The 19642-nt window shown below is 39.5% G+C and overlaps 1 protein-coding gene and 1 long non-coding RNA gene across 2 annotated transcripts in view; one reads left to right on the top strand and one right to left on the bottom strand.

Annotated features, from left to right (window-relative positions):
• Positions 1-619: 619 nt before the first annotated feature.
• Positions 620-19642, bottom strand: part of abcc12 (ATP-binding cassette, sub-family C (CFTR/MRP), member 12) — a 118179-nt gene continuing 99156 nt past the window's right edge. Inside the window, exons 24-30 of the mRNA XM_059992918.1 lie at positions 11575-11664; positions 11294-11483; positions 8385-8544; positions 4108-4186; positions 2181-2294; positions 1377-1541; positions 620-1109 (exon numbers count right to left, since the gene is read on the bottom strand). Of these exons, the coding sequence (XP_059848901.1) occupies positions 1017-1109; positions 1377-1541; positions 2181-2294; positions 4108-4186; positions 8385-8544; positions 11294-11483; positions 11575-11664 (891 nt within the window). The 3' untranslated portion in view covers positions 620-1016. The remainder of the gene's footprint in view (positions 1110-1376; positions 1542-2180; positions 2295-4107; positions 4187-8384; positions 8545-11293; positions 11484-11574; positions 11665-19642) is intronic.
• Positions 2301-19636, top strand: LOC132406853 (uncharacterized). Its single transcript, XR_009516273.1, has 3 exons — positions 2301-2688; positions 5149-5253; positions 18605-19636. It is a non-coding gene; the product is annotated as an uncharacterized LOC132406853 (long non-coding RNA).

The raw sequence follows: 19642 nt of genomic DNA, 5'->3' as shown, positions 1-19642 counted from the left end.
GAAATTTAGAAGAATGGCATCCATGTGGCAGAGCTTCACGTCTACCTGATGTTTGCTGTCACGCCAAAGCCTCCAAGGAATTCTGGAAAGATAGATCTCACTGATTTTGTCTGCTGTGCAACAATGTGCTTTTCCAAACAGGCCTTTGGAAGTAAGCTTTGCCACAAGGACTGCTATAGTTCAGGGAGGTGCCTCAGCGTCACCTTTTCAAGTTCAGTTAATGTTAGGGAACTATTGGTGGACTTAACAGTGATTTCCAAACTAATTTCCTTCTCCCCATCCTCCTCTTTCCCCATGAATAAATGAATGAGAACCTCTATCGGGCAAATCACATGGGTTCCTTACAGTTCAAAACTGTAACAATCCGAGCATTCAATAATCTGCAAATTCTGCTTTGTTTTGAAAATTGATTAGGCAGCCATGTAAGTACTTGAGAGGATTAATGGCAGGTGATGGGTACATCTGACAGCATTGAGGAAACTAATTAATAAACTAAAAAATACAAACACATTTTTACAGTAATATTTTAACTCCTGAAATAAATTACCTCAGAAACCAGTAATGTATAACTTTAATAATAGGACTGTTTGATGCACCATAAATAACTCTGAGACATGGGTTAAGGTAGGCTTTTATTGGCTGGAAGAAAGAACAAGCAGCAAGTGACCATCACACAACATCCTGGAGACTGAGGAAGGGTCTGTGCCTCCAATCGCCTTTATACCGGGATCAGTGGGAGGAGCCACAGGAGCAGTCAGCAGGGGGGGCGTGTCCAGACAGGTATATGTAGTTCACCACACCATTATAATTCTATGAAGCAGTTTATTTTTTTTCACCTTACAATAGTTGAAACATGAGATTATCTAAGGTGTTTGCTTATTACATTGATTGATTTATACAAATAAATGGCTTCAGCTCCAAAAGAACAGTCATTTTTAGAGTCAGCCTTTTTCTGATCTAATCAAAATGTCTTTCAGTAGAAATTAGGACCAACAATTTGAATTATCTCTGCACATTTATGATTCCATTTTGTTGGATGCAGCCAGCATTGATGTAAAAACTGAATTCTGATTCTGTACCAGCACGGCTGGTGTGTCAAATTCCACCACCTGAAAATTAATAGCAGACTATTACTATTGTGATATTAATTTTCCAAACCAGATGAATTTTAAATAATGGTCAACTAATATCCCATTACCTCATTTTCCTGTTCTTCCAAATGTAGTCATAGGTTAGTATTATATTCACTAATGTTTCACATTATTTGGAGATTTGCATTCAGTTTTGCAAATATATGCTATCCCATGGCTACTGTCAACAGTTTTAATAATAAAGTGTGTAATATTAAAAATATTGCTCTATAGGATAATCCTCACCTCTCCGTTATCCATAACCAGAATTCTGTTGGATTCCAGAACTGTGTTTATTCGATGCGCAATTGTTAGTATCGTGCAGTCCTTGAATGCTTCTCTGATGGTGTGCTGAACCAAAGAATCTGTTTCTGAATCAATAGAGGCCGTAGCTTCATCCAGAACTATTATCTAATGGATAGATTTCACGATAGATTAGTCAGAAGAGAGGTAAAAATAGACATTTACATACCCTGGATACCCCAATTCAGCTCACAGGCAGTGCATTACTTTGAAGTGGAGACAGTCAGAAGATGGAAAAGTACAGCACTGGACTGTGTGGGTTGAGTCTGTAAAGAAATTAATGGTGCCAATAATAAAAAAAAATACCTTGAATACCTGACTATATTTGCAGTAATTTGATTCACTTGTATACGTGAGATAATTGGATCCTTGCAGGAGCCTTGATGTTGTATTTGACATTACGCAGTTTATTTCATTTAATTTTTACAAACTATTTTTTTCTGGGTAACAACAGGAACTAGTGGAAATACAATTCACTTTATTGCAAAGCAAGTTTTGAAAAGTATATTGTACGGTGGATATGAGTAAGTTTTTTTTTGCCTTATGAGATTAATACCACCCCTGCTTCAAGTTTTGGTGCCTTAAAACATTTACATGGTGGCAGATCCAATTACCTGAAATTGGTGCACTGGTATAAGGACAAAGGATTCCCAAATTAATCTAACAGTTTGTCAACTACAAGACTTTTCTTGGGAATTTCCAGTTCTTTCTCTCATTCAGTCTAATTCCCGGGCTGTTTTTCCCTACCTTTGAATTCCTCAGGAGTGCTCGTGCCATGCAAAGTAACTGGCGCTCACCAACAGAGAAATTTTCTCCATTTTCAGTCACCTCTGATTCCAGTTTCTTTGGGAGCTTTGATACCTTCAAAACAGTCAGTGGTTTGCAATGAACATGCGGGAATAACTTTTTACTTAGATAACGGTCGTGTTTATCCCATAAATGTCAAAAACAATCATTAACCGGTGTTTGTCAGGAATATATTAGATGCCTTATTTATACACATTTGCCATACAGATTGAAAATAGCCTTTCAACTTTAGGAGACAGACCAAGTACTATTCACACTGATCTGATCTTACTCTCCTCATATTCCTTTCAGCTCTCCCCCAGATTCTATTGCTCACCTACATGTTAGGGGCAACTTGCCAATTGACCCAGCAACCTGCAGATTTTTGGGTTGTGAGAGGGAACTGGAGCACTGAGGAAACACGTCCAAGTCGGAAGAACATGCAGACTCAACACATGGAGCTGCTGAGGTCAGGATTAAATCCAGGTCACTGGAGCTGTAAAATAGTGATTCTGATGGCTATGCCACTGTAGAACTAGACTGTACCACTGTACTGTGCTGCTGGTTTGATGATTAGATTTGCTGATGCTACTCAGGAGAGTTTAAACTAGCTTTTCAGAGGGCTGGGAACTGGAGCCCCAGGTCAGTAAGGGAAGGATTGGACCAGAAGATAAATGTTAGGGAAGCTGTTGAAAGGCAAAATCAAAATAAGGTATGACGGGTTGGACAGTTTGAAGCGTATATATGTTAATGCTAGGAATATTATGGGTAAGGGCGATACACTTAGAGGATGGATCGGTACATGGAACTACAATGTTGTGGCCATTACTCAAACTAGGTTGAGAGAGGGGCAGGAATGAGGGAATAATGTACAAGGTTTTCAAAGTTTTAGAAAAGATAGAGGAGAATGTAAAAGAGGGGTGGGTGGAGTTGCACTAAAAATCAGGGACAATATCAGAGCTGCACACAGGGGGGACATAATGGAGGGTTCAGACCCACAATTGGGTGGAACTCAGGAATGGGAAGTGTGCAATCATACTGATGGGACTGTACTACAGACCCCACAATAGCCACTGGGACATTGAGGAACAGATAAGTAATCAGATTAAGGAAATCTGTGAAAATAGTAGGGCTGTTGTCATGAGGGATTTCAACTTTCCTAATATAAACTGGGACCTTCTTAGTGTAAGGGTTTTAGATGAGGCAGAATTTGTTAAGTGTATCCAGGAAGGTTTGTTAAATCAATATGTGAACAGTCCAAAAAGAGGAGGTGCCGTACTGGACCTGGAGTTGGGTAATGAGCCTGGCCAGGTGACTGACCTTTCAGTGGGTGAACAGTTAGGAGGACAGTGACCACAACTCTTTAACTTTCAGCATAGCTGTAGGTAGGGATAGTTATGGTCCTTGCAGAGTTTTACATTGGAGTAAGGTAAATTACATGGGCATTAGGCAGGAACTACGAAGCATTAATTGGGAACACCTGTTTTTTTAGACATTACATTGTATGGGGACTGGGCTGGATGGTGGTAAGCATTTAAGTAGTCATGGTTAGATAATAAACAGTTGGTGTAGCAATATGATTTTTCTCACAAAAAAACATTATTGCACTTTCATTTGCAAGCTGCTCTGTCAAGAGATTATATAATAACATCCAAACTACCAATTCACTGAAGTAAATAGTAAACCTGGTAACTAAACCATGACTGAACACATCATCCATAATACTTACAAAAATAATTTATATATCAACACCTACTGTGATTATGAGAAAAATATATTGGAGCAATTAAACATTTTAGACAGTCCAGTGTTATTACTAAAATGTGTAATCATCTGCTTTGTTAATATTAATGAGAATTAAAGTTGTTTTGGATTGTTTTAAGCATACCATATCCTTCATGTAAGTTTGTTCAAGAGCATCCCAAATTGCATCTTCTTTGTACTTCCCAAAAGGGTCTAAATTGTACCTATTGAAAGAGTGCAGAATTTATTCAGCGCTAGATAAATTCAGTTCATTGACTAGATTTGAATAACTACTTAAGGGACTATAGTAAGGCAGATTATTTTAAAACAGCCAATGATTATTTTTATCGCAATGCTGAATCCACTGAGATTTAGATGAGATACTGCAAGGTTTAGCAAAGAATTGTAAAACATTTGGAACAAGAAATAGGACAGGATATAGTACAATCTAATTGCTTAAAACATCCTGATAATTAACTAATCACTGTCTTTGATAAGACACTATCATGTTTAATACATAGCCTGATCGATAAAATTTTATGAAAGTAGTTACAAGTACTTTAGGTTTATCCAGTGCTTTCTACTTATAGTAAATTCCAATTCATAGATTAGAATCTTGACATTAGTCAATTCAGCAAAAGATCCATTACAAAAGAATTGGTGAATAGTAGTTTATGTTATCTACTGAGGCAAATGGACAATCAAAGTTTTGATGCTTAGACGTGCTCCAGTGACGTCTGAAATATCTCTGGGGGAAAAAAAATTAGCCGTGCGTATAATAGTGCCAATGAAATGATGGAGGTCATCACCCATGAAATTTTGGCCCATAATAATAATAAGAATATACCTGGCTTTCATACTATAATAACTCTTTAATGTTGACTAAATTATGAATTAGTTTCTTGACTTTTCCTGCAGATTATTTTCTACTACCTTGTTTTTCAAGTGTTATAAAGACTTCTGAACATTAAGAGAGAGATTTGGGAGGAATTTCATTGGTTTCACATGGAAAGCTCCTAAATCTAGACCACACATTTTTTATACAGAATGTGAGAAGTACAAAAATCAAGTCCATAGATTTTCATCTGCTAGATGCTCTATATGAGAGCAGCTATGTGTTTTATATTGAAGTCAATGGAATTTAATTTCAGCAGAGGATTAAATGCATGACTATGCTTCTTCTTAGAAACTTCTTGACAATGAAAATGACTTTCTCCAGATCTGTGAGTTCTCAGCTGTTTGATGAGGTCAGAATGAAATCTACTGCCGGCAAGAAATGAGCGTCAGGCAGGTGGGTATGTCTTTTGAGGGGGTGCAGTCTTTCTACTATTTATGCTGTGTATGTGTGCATATGTTATGTGAATGGATCCCAGCTTCTCAATGCCACCTCAAATACTTATTTGTATTGAGCCAGGGACTTCCACAAGTCAATAGGAAGTCAACTAAAGGAGGCATTGAGAATATCCTTGAGTCATTTGCTCTGTCCACCTGGAACTCTCTTGCTATGATGAAGCTCCGAGTAGAATATCTATCTTGAGAGTCTGGCTTTAGTCATGTGAACAACTTGGCCTATCCGTCAGAAGTGACTGAGTATAATAGTGCTAGGAGTGTTGACCTGGAAGAGAATGCAGGTTCATTTATACTGCAAGTAGATTGGGAAGATTTTGGTATCTAAACATGTTCTTTCTGATGCTTTACAGATTGTTTATATCTCAGAAGCTTGGGGAAAGGATAAGTATCACTGCTGCCCATTACATTTTTGCCAGGTTTCATACCTTTCATCCTCAAGCACTCCTTTCATCAAACAATCAAATTGACAAGGTTGCATTATTGATACGCACACAAAGCTGGAGGAACTCAGCAGGTCAAGCAGCATCCGTGGAAACGAGCAGTCGACGTTTCAGGCCGAGACCCTTCCTGAGACATTGACTGCTCATTTCCATGGATGCTGCCCAACCTGCTGAGTTCCTCCAGCTTGTTGTGTGTATTGATTTGACCACAGCATCTGCAGTGTACTTTGTGTTTGCATTATTGATGTCTGCCTTCACTGAGAAGTTGGTTCCGATTAAGTGCAGTAGCTCACATACTCCCCTCTGTTATTGTTATCATTTATTATTAAGAGGCAATATTGTACAGTAGAAACAGGTTGGGAGAAGATTTTGTTCTGTGGGCGTTAATTAAGTATAACAAGCATTTGCTCATCTGCCTTAGTGAACAGATTGGTTTTGGTTTATTATTGTTAAATGTAACAAGATACAGTGAAAAGCTTGCCTTGCATACCGTTCATACAGATTAAATCATTACATAGTGCATCGAGTTAGAACAAGGTAAAACAATAACAATGCAGAGTAAAGTGTAAAAGCTACCAAAATGGTGCAGTGCGGGTAAACCATGTACAAGATCATAACAAAGTAGATTGTGAGGTCAAGAGTCCATCTTATTGTACAAGGGGTCCATTCAAGAGTCTGATAGCAGTTGGATAGAAGCAGTCCTTGACCCTGAATGTATGTATGTTCAGGCTTTTGAAGCTGCTGCCCATTAGGAGAGAGGCGAAGAGAGAATAACCAGGGTAGGTGGGGATGTTGATTATGCTGGCTAATCTACAATGCAGATTGGAAACCATTCAACCTGCATCATCTCCACTACAGAACCAAGGTCACCTCAACTTTAGTAGCAGGGCAACAATACAATGTCTAAGAAAGCTCAGCAATGCCTCTACTTCCTGAGGATTTGATTATGCTGGCTGCTTTAGTAATTGAAGTAATTCTTTAGCCTCCTGATGAAGTAGAGGCAATGGTGCACTTTCTTGGCCATGACATGAAATGGTTGGATTAAGGCAGGCCATTGGTGAGGCTTGCATCTAGGAACTTGAACTTTTCAACCCTCTCAACGTCAACACCCTTGATGTGGACAGGTTAACTCTGACTTAAAGCTCGGTCTCCGAATTTATGCTAATGCGATTGTGCTCTGTGTATTGCTGCCCAGCTACTGAAGTTGAGGTGACCTTCGTTCTGCAGTGGAGGTGATGTAGATTGAATGGTTTTCAATTGTTCTACTGTAGTGGGAAATTTGTCAGAGATGAGGTGCAGCAAAATGATGTTGTCTTCCTTGACAACATTCTGCACCTTGATTGTATTTGTCAGGATCTGTTCATTTAAATAAAAATCGCATTTCATATAGCAGTAGACGAAGAGGAGTTTTTGCATGTAGCCAAATATGGGAAGGGTGTCACAATCCTTTACAAATGTTGGAGAAAGGGTTTAGTGAGGTATAGTGCTGATCTTGCAGATCTTTTGGAACTTACGCATGGTGAAAATCACATCTATTCCTTCTGGATAGATGGAATCTGTACAGAGATTCAAGGAGCAGCCCTTCTGCCACTGGGAGTAGATGGTGGCAGCAAGAAGACGCCTGTGTAGTCACTCAAATCAAATTTGCCAGCCACTCAAATCAAATTTGCCCCTTTCCTTGAAAATGGTTGTGATTAGTGCATCTAGATGTCCTCTACCATATCCTGAATTACAGTTGTGAGAGATGAGGCTGTGAATACTGAGGCCATGAAAGTGTATGTTATTGCAGAGCACATTAATGAATGATGAAGTGTTTTTGCAAAAGAGAGCTTTAACTCACACCCAAATAGCTAGTTATGTGCCCTATAATATTCTACATTATTTTCTAAGTGAACTCTCCAGAGTCACAGAATCATAGGATTGTACAGCATTAAAAAAAGGTGCCACAACCATTTGGGCCACTTTGCCTATCTACACTAATCCCTTTCACATGCACCAGATTTCTATCTCTCTGGCTTGCTATTCAACTGCCTGTGATCATGTCTCTTAACCTAGAGAAAGTGCAGGTGAGAGTCAGTGGTGTTGTTCTGACTATAAGAAATCAGCGACTTTGGATGGTTCTCTTGGTTGCAGATGGTTAAAGTGAGTTCAAAGGAACTGGTCCCATTAGCAGAAAATATAAGAACCAAAGGACACTGAATTCAAATGATTAATGAAAGAGTATTGGATAGGTGAGATGAGAATTTATTTTTCATTAGACTATTTCAAATCTATAATTCACTACCTAGAAGAGTGTTGTAAGGAGATTCAATTATCACTCTCAAAGTAGAATAGAGTATAATTTTCAGGACTCCAGAATAAGAGCTGGTGAATGGGACTAATTCATTCTTCCAGTGCAGGCATGATGGGACAAGTGAGCACTCATGCTGTAACCATTCTTATAGTTCTATAACTCAAACTGACATGATTGAAAATCTGTGAATAATTCTCTGCAAATCAAAAGGAAATGCATATATACAAAAATTCCACTATTTTACTTCAAAAAATTATGAAGAAAATTAAAAGTAAAGCCAAACTACATTATACCATCAATATCTAGCAATTAGTGTGGAATATATGGAAGAGTTCCTACCTCACTGTACCGGCAAACAGAACTGGATCTTGTGGAATGATTGAGAGTTTACTTCGGAGATTTTCCAGAGCAACAGTGCAAATATCAACGTTGTCAATTAGGATTGTTCCTGTAACTGGTTCAACCAGTCTGAACAATGCAACACTCAATGATGACTTCCCTGCAAAAAAAATTATTAGTTTGTATCTTATCTAAATTACACACACACACACATCCATATATATATATATATATATATATATATATATAAAGTGCTCAGCCAAGACTTCAAGTGTATCATAAAACACGAGGGTCTGTGCTGGGACCACTTCTTGTTACATTAAATGTCAATGATTTGGATGACGGAATTGATTGCTTTTTTGCAAAGTTTGCAGATGATATGAAGATAGGTGGAGGGGCAGGTAGTGTTGTTGAAACAGAGAGGCTAAACAATGACTAAGACAGATAGAGAGAATGGGCAAAGAAGTGGCAGATGGAATATAATGTCAGGAAGTGTATGGTGATGCACTTTGTTAGAAGAAGCAGAAGCATAGATGATTTTCTAAATGGAGAGAAAATTCAAAAATCTGAGGCACAAGGGTATTTTTGAGTCCTCGTGCAGGATTCCCTAAAGGTTAATTTGCAGGTTGAGTCAGTGATGAGGAAGGCAAATATGATGTTAGCATTCATTTTGGGAGGGCTAGAATATAAAAGCAAGAATGTAATGTTGAGGCTCTAAAAAGCATTGGTGAGGCCTCACTTGGAATATTGTGAGAAGTTTTGGGCCCCTTATCTAAGAAAGGTTGTGCTGACATTGGAGAGGGTTCAAAGGAGGTCACAAAAATGATTACAGGGTTGAAAGGTTTATCATATGAGGAGCATTTGATGGCTCTGGGCCTGTAATCACTGGAATCAGAAGAATGAGCAGGGATCTCATTGAAACCTATTGAATGTTGAAAGGCCTTGAAAGAGTGGATGTGGAGAAGATGTTTCCTGTGGTGGGTGAGTCTAAGTCCAGAAGACGTAACCTCAAAATAGAGGGATGTCCATTTAGAATGGAGAAGAGGAGGAATTTTGTTAGCCGGACTGGTGGATCCGTGGAATTTATTGCCACAGACAGCCATGGAGGCCAAGTCATTGTGCATATTTAAGGGAGAGGCTGATAGATTCTTGATTAGTCAGGGAATGAAAGGATACGGGGAGAAAGCAGGAGAATGGGCTGAGAGGAAATGGATTAGCCATGATGAAATGGTGGAACGGACTCAATGAGCCAAATGGCCTAATTCTTCTCCTATAGCTTAATGTTTTATAAAAGAACTTGCAGTTACTGTATGTATTCTCTTTCATATCTTTGATATGCCCAAAACACTTTATAGCTAGGGCATGATTTTTAAACCAACAAAAACAGTAAAATCACCACTGAAGGACTATTTGCAAAGTCATTTTGAAATGTTTTTTCGTCCCCTCACAGGTAACATTCCAAGCAGGCTATTAATGTGAACAGTACATAAATTATACATCTATTCCTTTCGCTTTAAATGCATCTCAGTTGGCTTTCGAAATGCTCATTAATCTCATTTGTTCATTGGATGTGCTGGTCAGTGACCTGTAAAGCCTGAACAGTTTTCTAATTGCTGCTCCAACTGTGTCTGAGTTAATTGTACCTTGTAGGGCTCAAAAGATGATGCATCACTTGAGTGACATTCCCTTAATAAGCATGACATCCTCTTTAATGCTAAAAAAGACTTACTTCCCTTTCTTCTCATAATCAACCCTAAAACATTGAATTCCTTAAGATTTCAGTTCAGCTCTGCAAATGTATTAACCCTTATGCATTTTCCCCACCATATTAACTTCTATTAAATTAAGTATATATGCTTTACATTTGGAAACCTGGGGAAGTTTTAATGCTTAATTTTGTTCTGCATTGAGTACATCATTAAAGTTATTATAATATACTGTATGAGGATATAACTAGCATAGAAATACTGCCATTTTAAGTATTTGGATATTTTTTATGAGTTTTCATTCATAAGTTAAGAACATCTCCACAAAAACTTTCATTACATATTTTGGTAATGGTGTTAATCACATTGGGATTGTTTAATATTTTCCTGACCAAGACTATAGCAGATCCTGTACACTTGTTCTTGTCTCATCTAGAATCTGGAGCATACGTTTGAAATTTAGTGCCTTAATTTGCATCCTTAAATTCTAGTTGCCTTTTTTTTTGCTTTCAGTGACTCCACTAAATAGAAAATTGAAACAATATAGAATTCTGAGATCAATGAAAGAGTGCTTGCTAATGTCTCAAGATTTCTCATTTTATGTCAGTGATGACTGTTATCCTTTTTAAAATCAGGTTTTATTTTTCATCTGCTAGAATACAGGAATTAATAACACAGAACTGTGGTTGAGAAGCCAAAAGTCAGAGCTGAGCAAGTCTGGTTATAATTTAACAGAAAATGGAAAGAAATGTGGAACTATTACATTTGATAGCAAAGCTAGGTCAGGGGAATGAAATAGGGATCTTGCAAAATCTGAATCCCCTTTGTGGCATGAAGTTATATATTACTGAACAATATAAATTAAGTAAGGAAATGTTAATGGAGATACATTAGAAAAAATGCCAGAATCTTCACAATCTGTTCAATTAGTTAACGATAGATTGAGATTAGATTTAGCAACATCACAGTGCATCAGAACTGTTCCTAGATTGACAAGGAAGGAAGCAGTGAAGCATCTAACTTCAAGAGTAATTTAAGAAAGGACATTTAGAAAAGGGTGACAATATACTGGTCCCATAGTGGTGCCACTGATAGTCATTTCTTTTGTTAAAGGTTAGGAATAAAGAAAGCCTTTAGTTTGCGACATTATTTTTATGTACATAAATGGTAATAAAGAGAAGCTATAGTTTTAAAATATCTTACCAGATCCTGTTCTTCCAACAATTCCAATTTTTTCCCGAGGATCTATATTTATATTCAATCCCTTCAGAACAATTGGAGTATTTTCTCTGTATTTCATCTGATAATTCTTAAATGTGATTGCACCACAAGTTGGCCAGTTCTTTGGAATATCTGACTCGACAGCAGGAAGTGGACCTTCTGAAACACCAGTCTGATGAAGATATATAATCGTAAATAACAGGGAAACAGTAGTATTTGAATGAACTGGAATTCAGAATTGAATTCTGTTGTTATGTACTCACCAGTATATATTCCATTATTCGTTCTACAGATAAGAATCTGGATTCTGTTTCAATTCCCATTCGTATGCACATTTGGAGCAATCCCGTCAGCTATGAGCAGAGAACATATGAAATTCGATAGTACATCTTTGTAAAATTATCAATATTAATAAGAAAAGAGTGAATAAACCTACTCGCCTTGAAATTCATCAAATAAAAATCAGAGGTTCAGAGAAAATTTACAGAACACCTGCTTTATCTTGGTGGTTGAAAAGACGCATTCATCCTACCGACTCTGGGCCAATAAAATCCTGCAGATCATTGTTCATCAAATATACATCCATTGTGATGCAGGGTTCTACATCGACTTAACTTTTAGGCAATGTGACCCAGACTCCTAATGAGCTCGGCGTGATTTTTTTTTTTGCAAGACCCTTAATTGGATATTTTGAGCCTCTTCAAGTTGCCAAGGTCCTTGTTTGAGTGAAATCTACTTACATATTCTTTCGAAAGTCCCTGAAATTCGTGGGCACTGATGCTATCAAGATGACTTTTGTTTGATAATAATTGAGTATTGACTAGTGTGAATCACAGAATGCAAACAGCACAGAAATAGACCATTCAGGCTGTCATGGTCATACCTGCTCTGTGGCCTGCATCTTGTCTGAAGTTTTTACATCTTTTGTAAAGTGCAGTACTCATAACTCGGTATAACACTTCCAACTATGGCTGAACCACATTTAATCACAAGTGTTGAATGAATGATCCATCAGAGCTTCCTCCTTATAACTCCACTATCACAAAAGCCAACCTCCAGTCAATTTGATTCTCTTCACGTGATAATCAAGAAATGTTCAAAGACCACCAGATACAACAAAGGCAACATTCCAACTGAGCTTATGAAGGACTGTGCTCCTAAACCAGCTGTGCCTCAAGTCAACCTGTCCCAGGACAAATGCAGCATTGGTATTTGCCTGACAATATAGTAAATTGTCCAGTTGTCCACTGTTAATGAAAAAAACAGGACAAATCCAATCCAGCTAATTACTGTACAATCAGTCTACTTTGATTGTCAGTGGTGCTATCTCACCAAAGGTCAATTTGGGGCTACTGTTCCCCAGATATCATCAATATCTTGCTCTAAACATGGACTGTAGAATGGAGTTCAGGGGGGAGAGAGGGTGACTACCCTTCTCACCAAGGTAGAATTGTTGAATTTGGTCAATATGCACCAAAGAGAAAACTCTCCAATGGTTGAAGTCATACTTCACAAAAAGAAACATGATTCCGGTTGTTATAATTCAATCACTTCAGCCTCCGGACATCACTACAAGACTGACACATGTCAGTCCCTACTTCCAACCATCTTCAGTTGCTTTACAATTGAACTTCCCACCATCATATGACAGAGGTGAGGACTTTCTCTGATCACTGCACTTGGCTCAATGATGCTCATGACTCCTTAAAAGAAACAGCCTCCCTAGCCAGAAACACAACTGGAAAACAGACATAAAATGCTGGAAATACTCAGCAGGTTAAGCAGCACCTGTAGAATTCACCTATCATGTCGATGATCCTATCAAGGGTTATACCTTGGGTGTGGGATGACTGATACGTTGGTTTATTATTTTCACATATGCTGAAGTACAATGAAAATTTATCTTGCATACTGCTCCTACAAATCAATTCATTAAAACAGTGCACTGAGGTAGAATGGGCAGAAATATTAGAGGGCAGAATAAAATGTTTCAGAGAGAAGTGTAATGCAAGGCCGTAATGAGGTGAGAGGGCAGGAACAGGGAGATAATGGATCTGAATGTGTGGCTGAGGAACTGGTGCAGGAAGCAAGGACTTACATTCTTGGACCACTGGGGTATGTTTTGGGGTAGGGATAAATTGTACAAAAGGGAATGGGTTGCACCTTAATAGGCGGGGGACCAGCATTCTGGCAGGCAGGTTTGCCACTGCAACACAGTGGAGTTTAAACTAAGTAGTGGGGGGGGGGGGGGAGGGGATGAGCTGGAAATATAAAGATGGAGTTAAAGGGAAAGTGAAAATAGGAAAAATTAAAAAGGACAACAGAATCAATGGAGCAGAAAGTTCAAGAAGGGATCATATAGTATGGCCAAGTGAAAGAGGAATTGATATGAAAGGTGAGGGGAGTAACAAATTAATGCATGACGTATAAGGAATAAAGTAGATGAGCTTGAGGCTCAGTTGGAAATTGGCAAGTACGATGTTGTGGGAATAACACAGACATGGCTTCAAGCGGACAGGGCCTGCGAAATGAATATTCAAGGACATACGTCTTATCAAAAGAACAGACTGATGGGCAGAGGGGTGGCTCTTTTGGTGAGGAATGATACTCCGTCCCTTGTGAGGGGGGACATAGAATCAGGGGATGTAGAGTCAGTATGGATAGAACTGAGAAATTCTAAGGGTAGAAAGACCCTAATGGGTATTATCTACAGGCCCCCAAACAGTAGTCTGGATGTAGGGTGTAAGTTGAATAAAGAGTTAAAATTGGCATGTCGCAAAGGTAATGATACAGTTGTCATGGGGGATTTCAACATGCAGGTAGACTGGGAGAATCAGGATGGTACTGGACCCCAAGAAAGGGAGTTTGTGGAGTGCCTCTGAGATGGATTCTTAGAACAGCTTGTACTGGAGCCTACCAGGGAGAAGGCAATTCTAGATTTAGTGTTTTGCAATGAACCAGATTTGATCAGGGACCTTGAGGTAAAGGAGCCATTAGGAGGTAGTGACCATAATATGATAAGTTTTAACCTACAATTTGAGAAGGAGAAGGGAAAATCGGATGTGTCAGTACTACAGTTGAACAAAGGGAACGATGGAGCTATGAGGGAGGAGCTGGCCAAAGTTCAATGGAACAATACCCTAGCAGGGAAGACAGTGGAACAACAATGGCAGGTATTTCTGGGAATAATGCAGAAGGTGCAGGATCGGTTCATTCCAAAGAGGAAGAAAGATCCTAAGGGGAGTAAGGGGAGGCCGTGGCTGACGAGGGAAGTAAAGGACTGTAAAAATAAAAGAGAAGTATAACATAGCAAAGATTAGTGGGAAACCGGAGGACTGGGAAGCTTTTAAAGAGCAACAGAAGATAGCAAAAAAGGCAATATGCCAAGAAAAAATGAGGTATTAAGGTAAACTAGTCAAGAATATAAAGGAGGATAGTAAAAGCTTCTTTAGGTATGTGAATAGCAAAAAAATAGTTAAGATTGGGCCATTGAAGACTGAAACGGGTGAATTTATTATGGGGAACAAGGAAATGGCAGATGAGTTGAACAGGTACTTTGGATCTGTCTTCACTAGGGAAGACACAAACAATCTCTCAGATGTAATAGTGGCCAAAGGAACTAGGGTAATGGATGAACTGAAGGAAATTTATATTAGGCAAAAAACAGTGTTGGATAGACTGTTGGGTCTGAAGGCTGATGTCTCCAGGACCTGATGGTCTGCATCCCAGGGTACTTAAGGAGGTGGCTCTAGAAATCGTAGACGCATTGGTAATCATTTTCCAACGTTCTATAGATTCAGGAACAGTTCCTGCGGATTGGAGGGTGGCTAATGTTGTCCCACTTTTCAAGAAAGGAGGGAGAGAGAAAACAGAGAATTATAGACCGGTTAGCCCAGGGGTCGGCAACCCGCGGCTCCGGAGCCGCATGTGGCTCTTTCATCTCTGTGCTGCGGCTCCCCATGGTTTGTTAGTTTTTGAAATGTAATTCGAAATTTGAAGATTATGGTGATCTTGTACAATCTAAATCAAACGTTGTGGCGACCCCATTTCCTGGCACATCCGAACCGGCTCACAATTAGCCAGCTTTCCGGCTAAGGGAGATAGCCTACGGGAGTTTGTGAGTACGTGTCTTTTGGAGCATCCGCGCCCACGGGGGGGGCGGGTTGAGGGAGGCTTTAAAGCAAGGCTGTTTAGTTCGAATAAAGTTATCTTTGACTGCAGTGTCTTTATTTTAGTGCTGCGTGTAGCACACCGCTACAATGTGTTTTTTTATCGCTATTAATATACGTCACCACTGCCAATGCCTGACACCCGCCAGTGCGCGATTTCTTTTAATCCTTCGATCCAAGGTAGGCTAACTATGGAGTAACCTTCAACCCAACGCCTTTTTTCGGAGTTCAAAATGTTTTTGTTGCATGCAGAAATGTAATTTTGTTTTCTCTGCAGGAGTTCATCAATTTCATAAATGCAACACATTATAGTTTGTTTATACATAGCATAAAGGCAAAAAAAAACCCATTGTATGCAGTGTTATTTCATTTTAAATGTCAAACGGGTTTTGTGGCTCCCAGTGTTTTCTTTTCTGTGGAAAATGGGTCCATATGGCTCTTTCAGTGGTAAACGTTGCTGACCCCTGGGTTAGCCTGACGTCAGTGGTGGGAAAATTGCTGGAGTCAATTATAAAAGAGGAAATTACGACATATTTGGATAGCAGTAGAAGGATCAGTCTGAGTCAGCATGGATTTATGAAGGAAAAATCATGCTTGACTAATCTTCTGGAATTTTTTGAGGATGTAACTATGAAAATGGACAAGGGAGAGCCAGTGGATGTAGTGTACCTGGACTTTCAGAAAGCCTTTGATAAAGTCCTACATAGGAGATTAGTGGGCAAAATTAGGGCACATGGTATTGGGGGTAGAGTACTGACATGGATTGAAAATTGGCTGGCTGACTGGAAAACAAAGAGTAGCGATTAACGGGTCCCTTTCGGAATGGCAGGCTGTGACCAGTGGGGTACCGCAAGGTTCGGTGTGGGACTGCAGCTGTTTACAATATACATTAATGATTTAGATGAAGGGATTAAAAGTAACATTAGCAAATTTGCTGATGACACAAAGCTGGGTGGCAGTGTGAAATGTCAGGAGGATGTTATGAGAATGCAGGGTGACTTGGACAGGCCAAGTGAGTGGGGGAATGCATGGCAGATGCAGTTTAATGTGGATAAATGTGAGGTTATCCACCGGTGGCAAGAACAGGAAGGCAGATTACTAGCTAAATGGAGTCAAGTTAGGAAAAGGGGAAGTACAACGAGATCTAGGAGTTCTTGTACATCAGTCAATGAAAGCAAGCATGCAGGGGTACAGCAGGCAGTGAAGAAAGCTAATGGTATGCTGGCCTGTATAACAAGAGGAATTGAGTATAGAAGTAAAGAGGTCCTTCTGCAGCTGTACAGGGCCCTGGTGAGACCCCTCCTGGAGTATTGTGTGCAGTTTTGGTCTCCAAATTTGAGGAAAGACATTCTTGCTATTGAGGGAGTGCAGCGCAGGTTCAGAAGGTTAATTGCTGGAATGGCGAGACTGTCATATGTTGAAAGATTGGAGCGACTGGGCTTGTATACACTGGAATTTAGAAGAATGAGAGGGGATCTGATTGAAACATATAAGATTATTAAGGGATTGGACATACTGGAGGCAGGAAGCATGTTCCCGCTGATGGGTGAGTCCAGAACTAGAGGTCACAGTTTAAGAATAAGGGGTAGGCCGTTTAGAACAGAGATGCGGAAAAACTTTTTCACCCAGAGAGTGGTGGATATGTGGAATGCTCTGCCCCAGAAGGCAGTGGAGGCCAAGTCTCTGGATGCTTTCAAGAGAGAGTTAGATACAGCTCTTATAGATATTGGGGTCAAGGGATATGGGGAGAGGGCAGGAATGGGGTACTGATTGTGTATGATCAGCCATGATCACAGTGAATGGCGGTGCTGGCTAGGAGGGCTGAATGGCCTACTCCTGCACCTACTGTCTATTGAGGTGGACTGTGAGGTCAAGGGTTTATCTTATCATACTAGGGAATGACTCAGTAGTCAAAACAGCAGGAGGGAAGCTGTTACTGAGCCTCGTGGTTGGTGCATTCAGGTTTTTGTATCTCTGCTCGATCGGATGAGAAGGATGGGGTCTTTGATTGCTGGCTACTTTACTAAAACAGTGAGAAGCAGAGAAGGTTCACAAGGATGTTGCTGGGACTTGAGAAACTGAGTTACAGAGAAAGGTTGAATAGGTTAGGATTTTAGAAGGATGAGGGGAGATTTGATAGAGGTGTATAAAATTATGACGGGTATAGATAGAGTGAATGCAAGCAGGCTTTTTCCACTGAGGTTAGGGAAGAAAAAAAACAGAGGACATGGGTTAAGGGTGAAGGGGGAACTGTTTAAAGGGAACATTGGGGGGGGGCACCTTCACGCAGAGAGTGGTGGGAGTGTGGAATGAGCTGCCAGATGAAGTGGTAAATGCAGGCTCACTTTTAACATTTAAGAAAAAATTGAACAGGTACATGGATGAGAGGTGTTTGGAGGGATATGGTTCAGGTGCAGGTCAGTGGGACTAAGCAGAAAAATGGTCTGGCACAGCCAAGAAGGACCAAAAGGCCTGTTTCTGTGCTGTAATGTTCTATGGTTCCATGGTTCTAAGTGTAAACAGGGTCCAAAGAGGGGAGGCTGGTTTCCAAGATATGCTGAGCTATGGCCACAATTGGCTGCAGTTACTTGCAGTCATTGTGCTGACCAGTTGCCATAACAGGCTATGGTATATCCAGATAGGATGCTTTCTATGGTGCATCAGTAAAATTGGTGAGAGTAAGTACCAAAGTTTTTCTTTATTCATTTGAAGAAGCAGAGGTCCTCGTGAGTTTTCTTGGCTGTTGTTGGACCAGGACAGGTTGTTGTCATGACACCATGTCTCTAAGCTCTCTATCTCCTTCTTGTGCTCTGTAAACAGCTGGAGAATCTAGGAGTTTGGAGATGAGTTTGCTTTGAATTATAGTATTAAAGGAAGAGCTGTAGTTCATAAATAAAATATCATAGGCATCTTTACTGTGCAGTTGATCCAGAGATGAGAGTAGGGCCAGGGAGATGGTATCTGCCATTGATCAGTTTAAGCTGTAGGTGAATTGCAGTGGATTAACGTGTTCTGGGAGGCCAGAGCTGACACGTGCCGTAACCAGCTCCTGCAAGCATGTTATGATAGAGGATGTTAGAGCCGCTAGGTGGTAGTTATTAACACACTTATCTTGTTTTTTTAGGTACCAGCATGCTAGCGGCCTTCTTAAAGCAGGGCAACTTAGACTAAAGCAGAAAGAGGTTAGAAGTGTCTGCAGAAATGCCCGCCAACTGATCTGCATAAGACGTAAGGACACTGTCAGGATTACTATCTGGGCCTTGAGTCCACTCTCTAAGAGACAGATCTTACATCAGTAACAGACTTCCACTGACTGACCTCCAACAATGACTTTCTTCCTTTATGTGAAATACTGCTCCAAAGAATGGAGTATTTTCCCTGAGATGCACATTGATGAGATTTACCAAAGCACCTTGATTCCACCATTGGTCAATATAATTTAAATTGCTGCATGGAATGTCAGTGTATACCCTCGAGAGGTTTATATTCACTAATTCTGTCTGAGGGGAGCACTCAAGAGCACAGATCAGGAAACTAGAATGTCAATGACTTGATCTTATTTCTGTCACACCTGTATACAAACCTGGCTGCCTACATGAAATATGATGCTATTGATCCTCAGGATTTCAATACAATTGAGTTAGATTTATATATGATCAATTAATTAAAAGATAAAATGAAAGGTTTCCAGTTAACTCCATTGATCAAATATGAAACTTATTTTTTATTAAAGACTCAAGAGATACTTTGCTTGTATTAATAGACCTTAAAACACTTTGTATTTTAAGTGTTCTTTCATTCTAAGGATTCAACAGCATACTGCGTTAAATTTAAAAGAGGTGGACTGGACCGCTCCATTTGTGTGAATGTGATTTCAAATCTATAAATTAATTCTTCAATATAAACACTATTAAATGTGAATTGTTTGTAATACATCACAAACAACACCTTTTTTACAGTCTTGTCATGTGGCCAGGGTAGAATCTTTATTATCAATCTTTATTATCTTGTCAAGTCCAATAACTTTTCAGTGAATAGTAAAAACGTGTTGAAATTGCTTTTGTAGGGAATTCTATTGACTTTTATTACCCCTGAAACAATTTAGTTGTCCTTCAAGAGATAACAGAATAAATAAGACCAGTAAAATTGAATTAGTTTCCTC

The sequence above is a fragment of the Hypanus sabinus genome, chromosome 17, assembly GCF_030144855.1.
Source record: "Hypanus sabinus isolate sHypSab1 chromosome 17, sHypSab1.hap1, whole genome shotgun sequence".
Classification (NCBI taxonomy): domain Eukaryota; kingdom Metazoa; phylum Chordata; class Chondrichthyes; order Myliobatiformes; family Dasyatidae; genus Hypanus; species Hypanus sabinus.
This window is presented reverse-complemented; position numbering and strand designations above follow the sequence as displayed.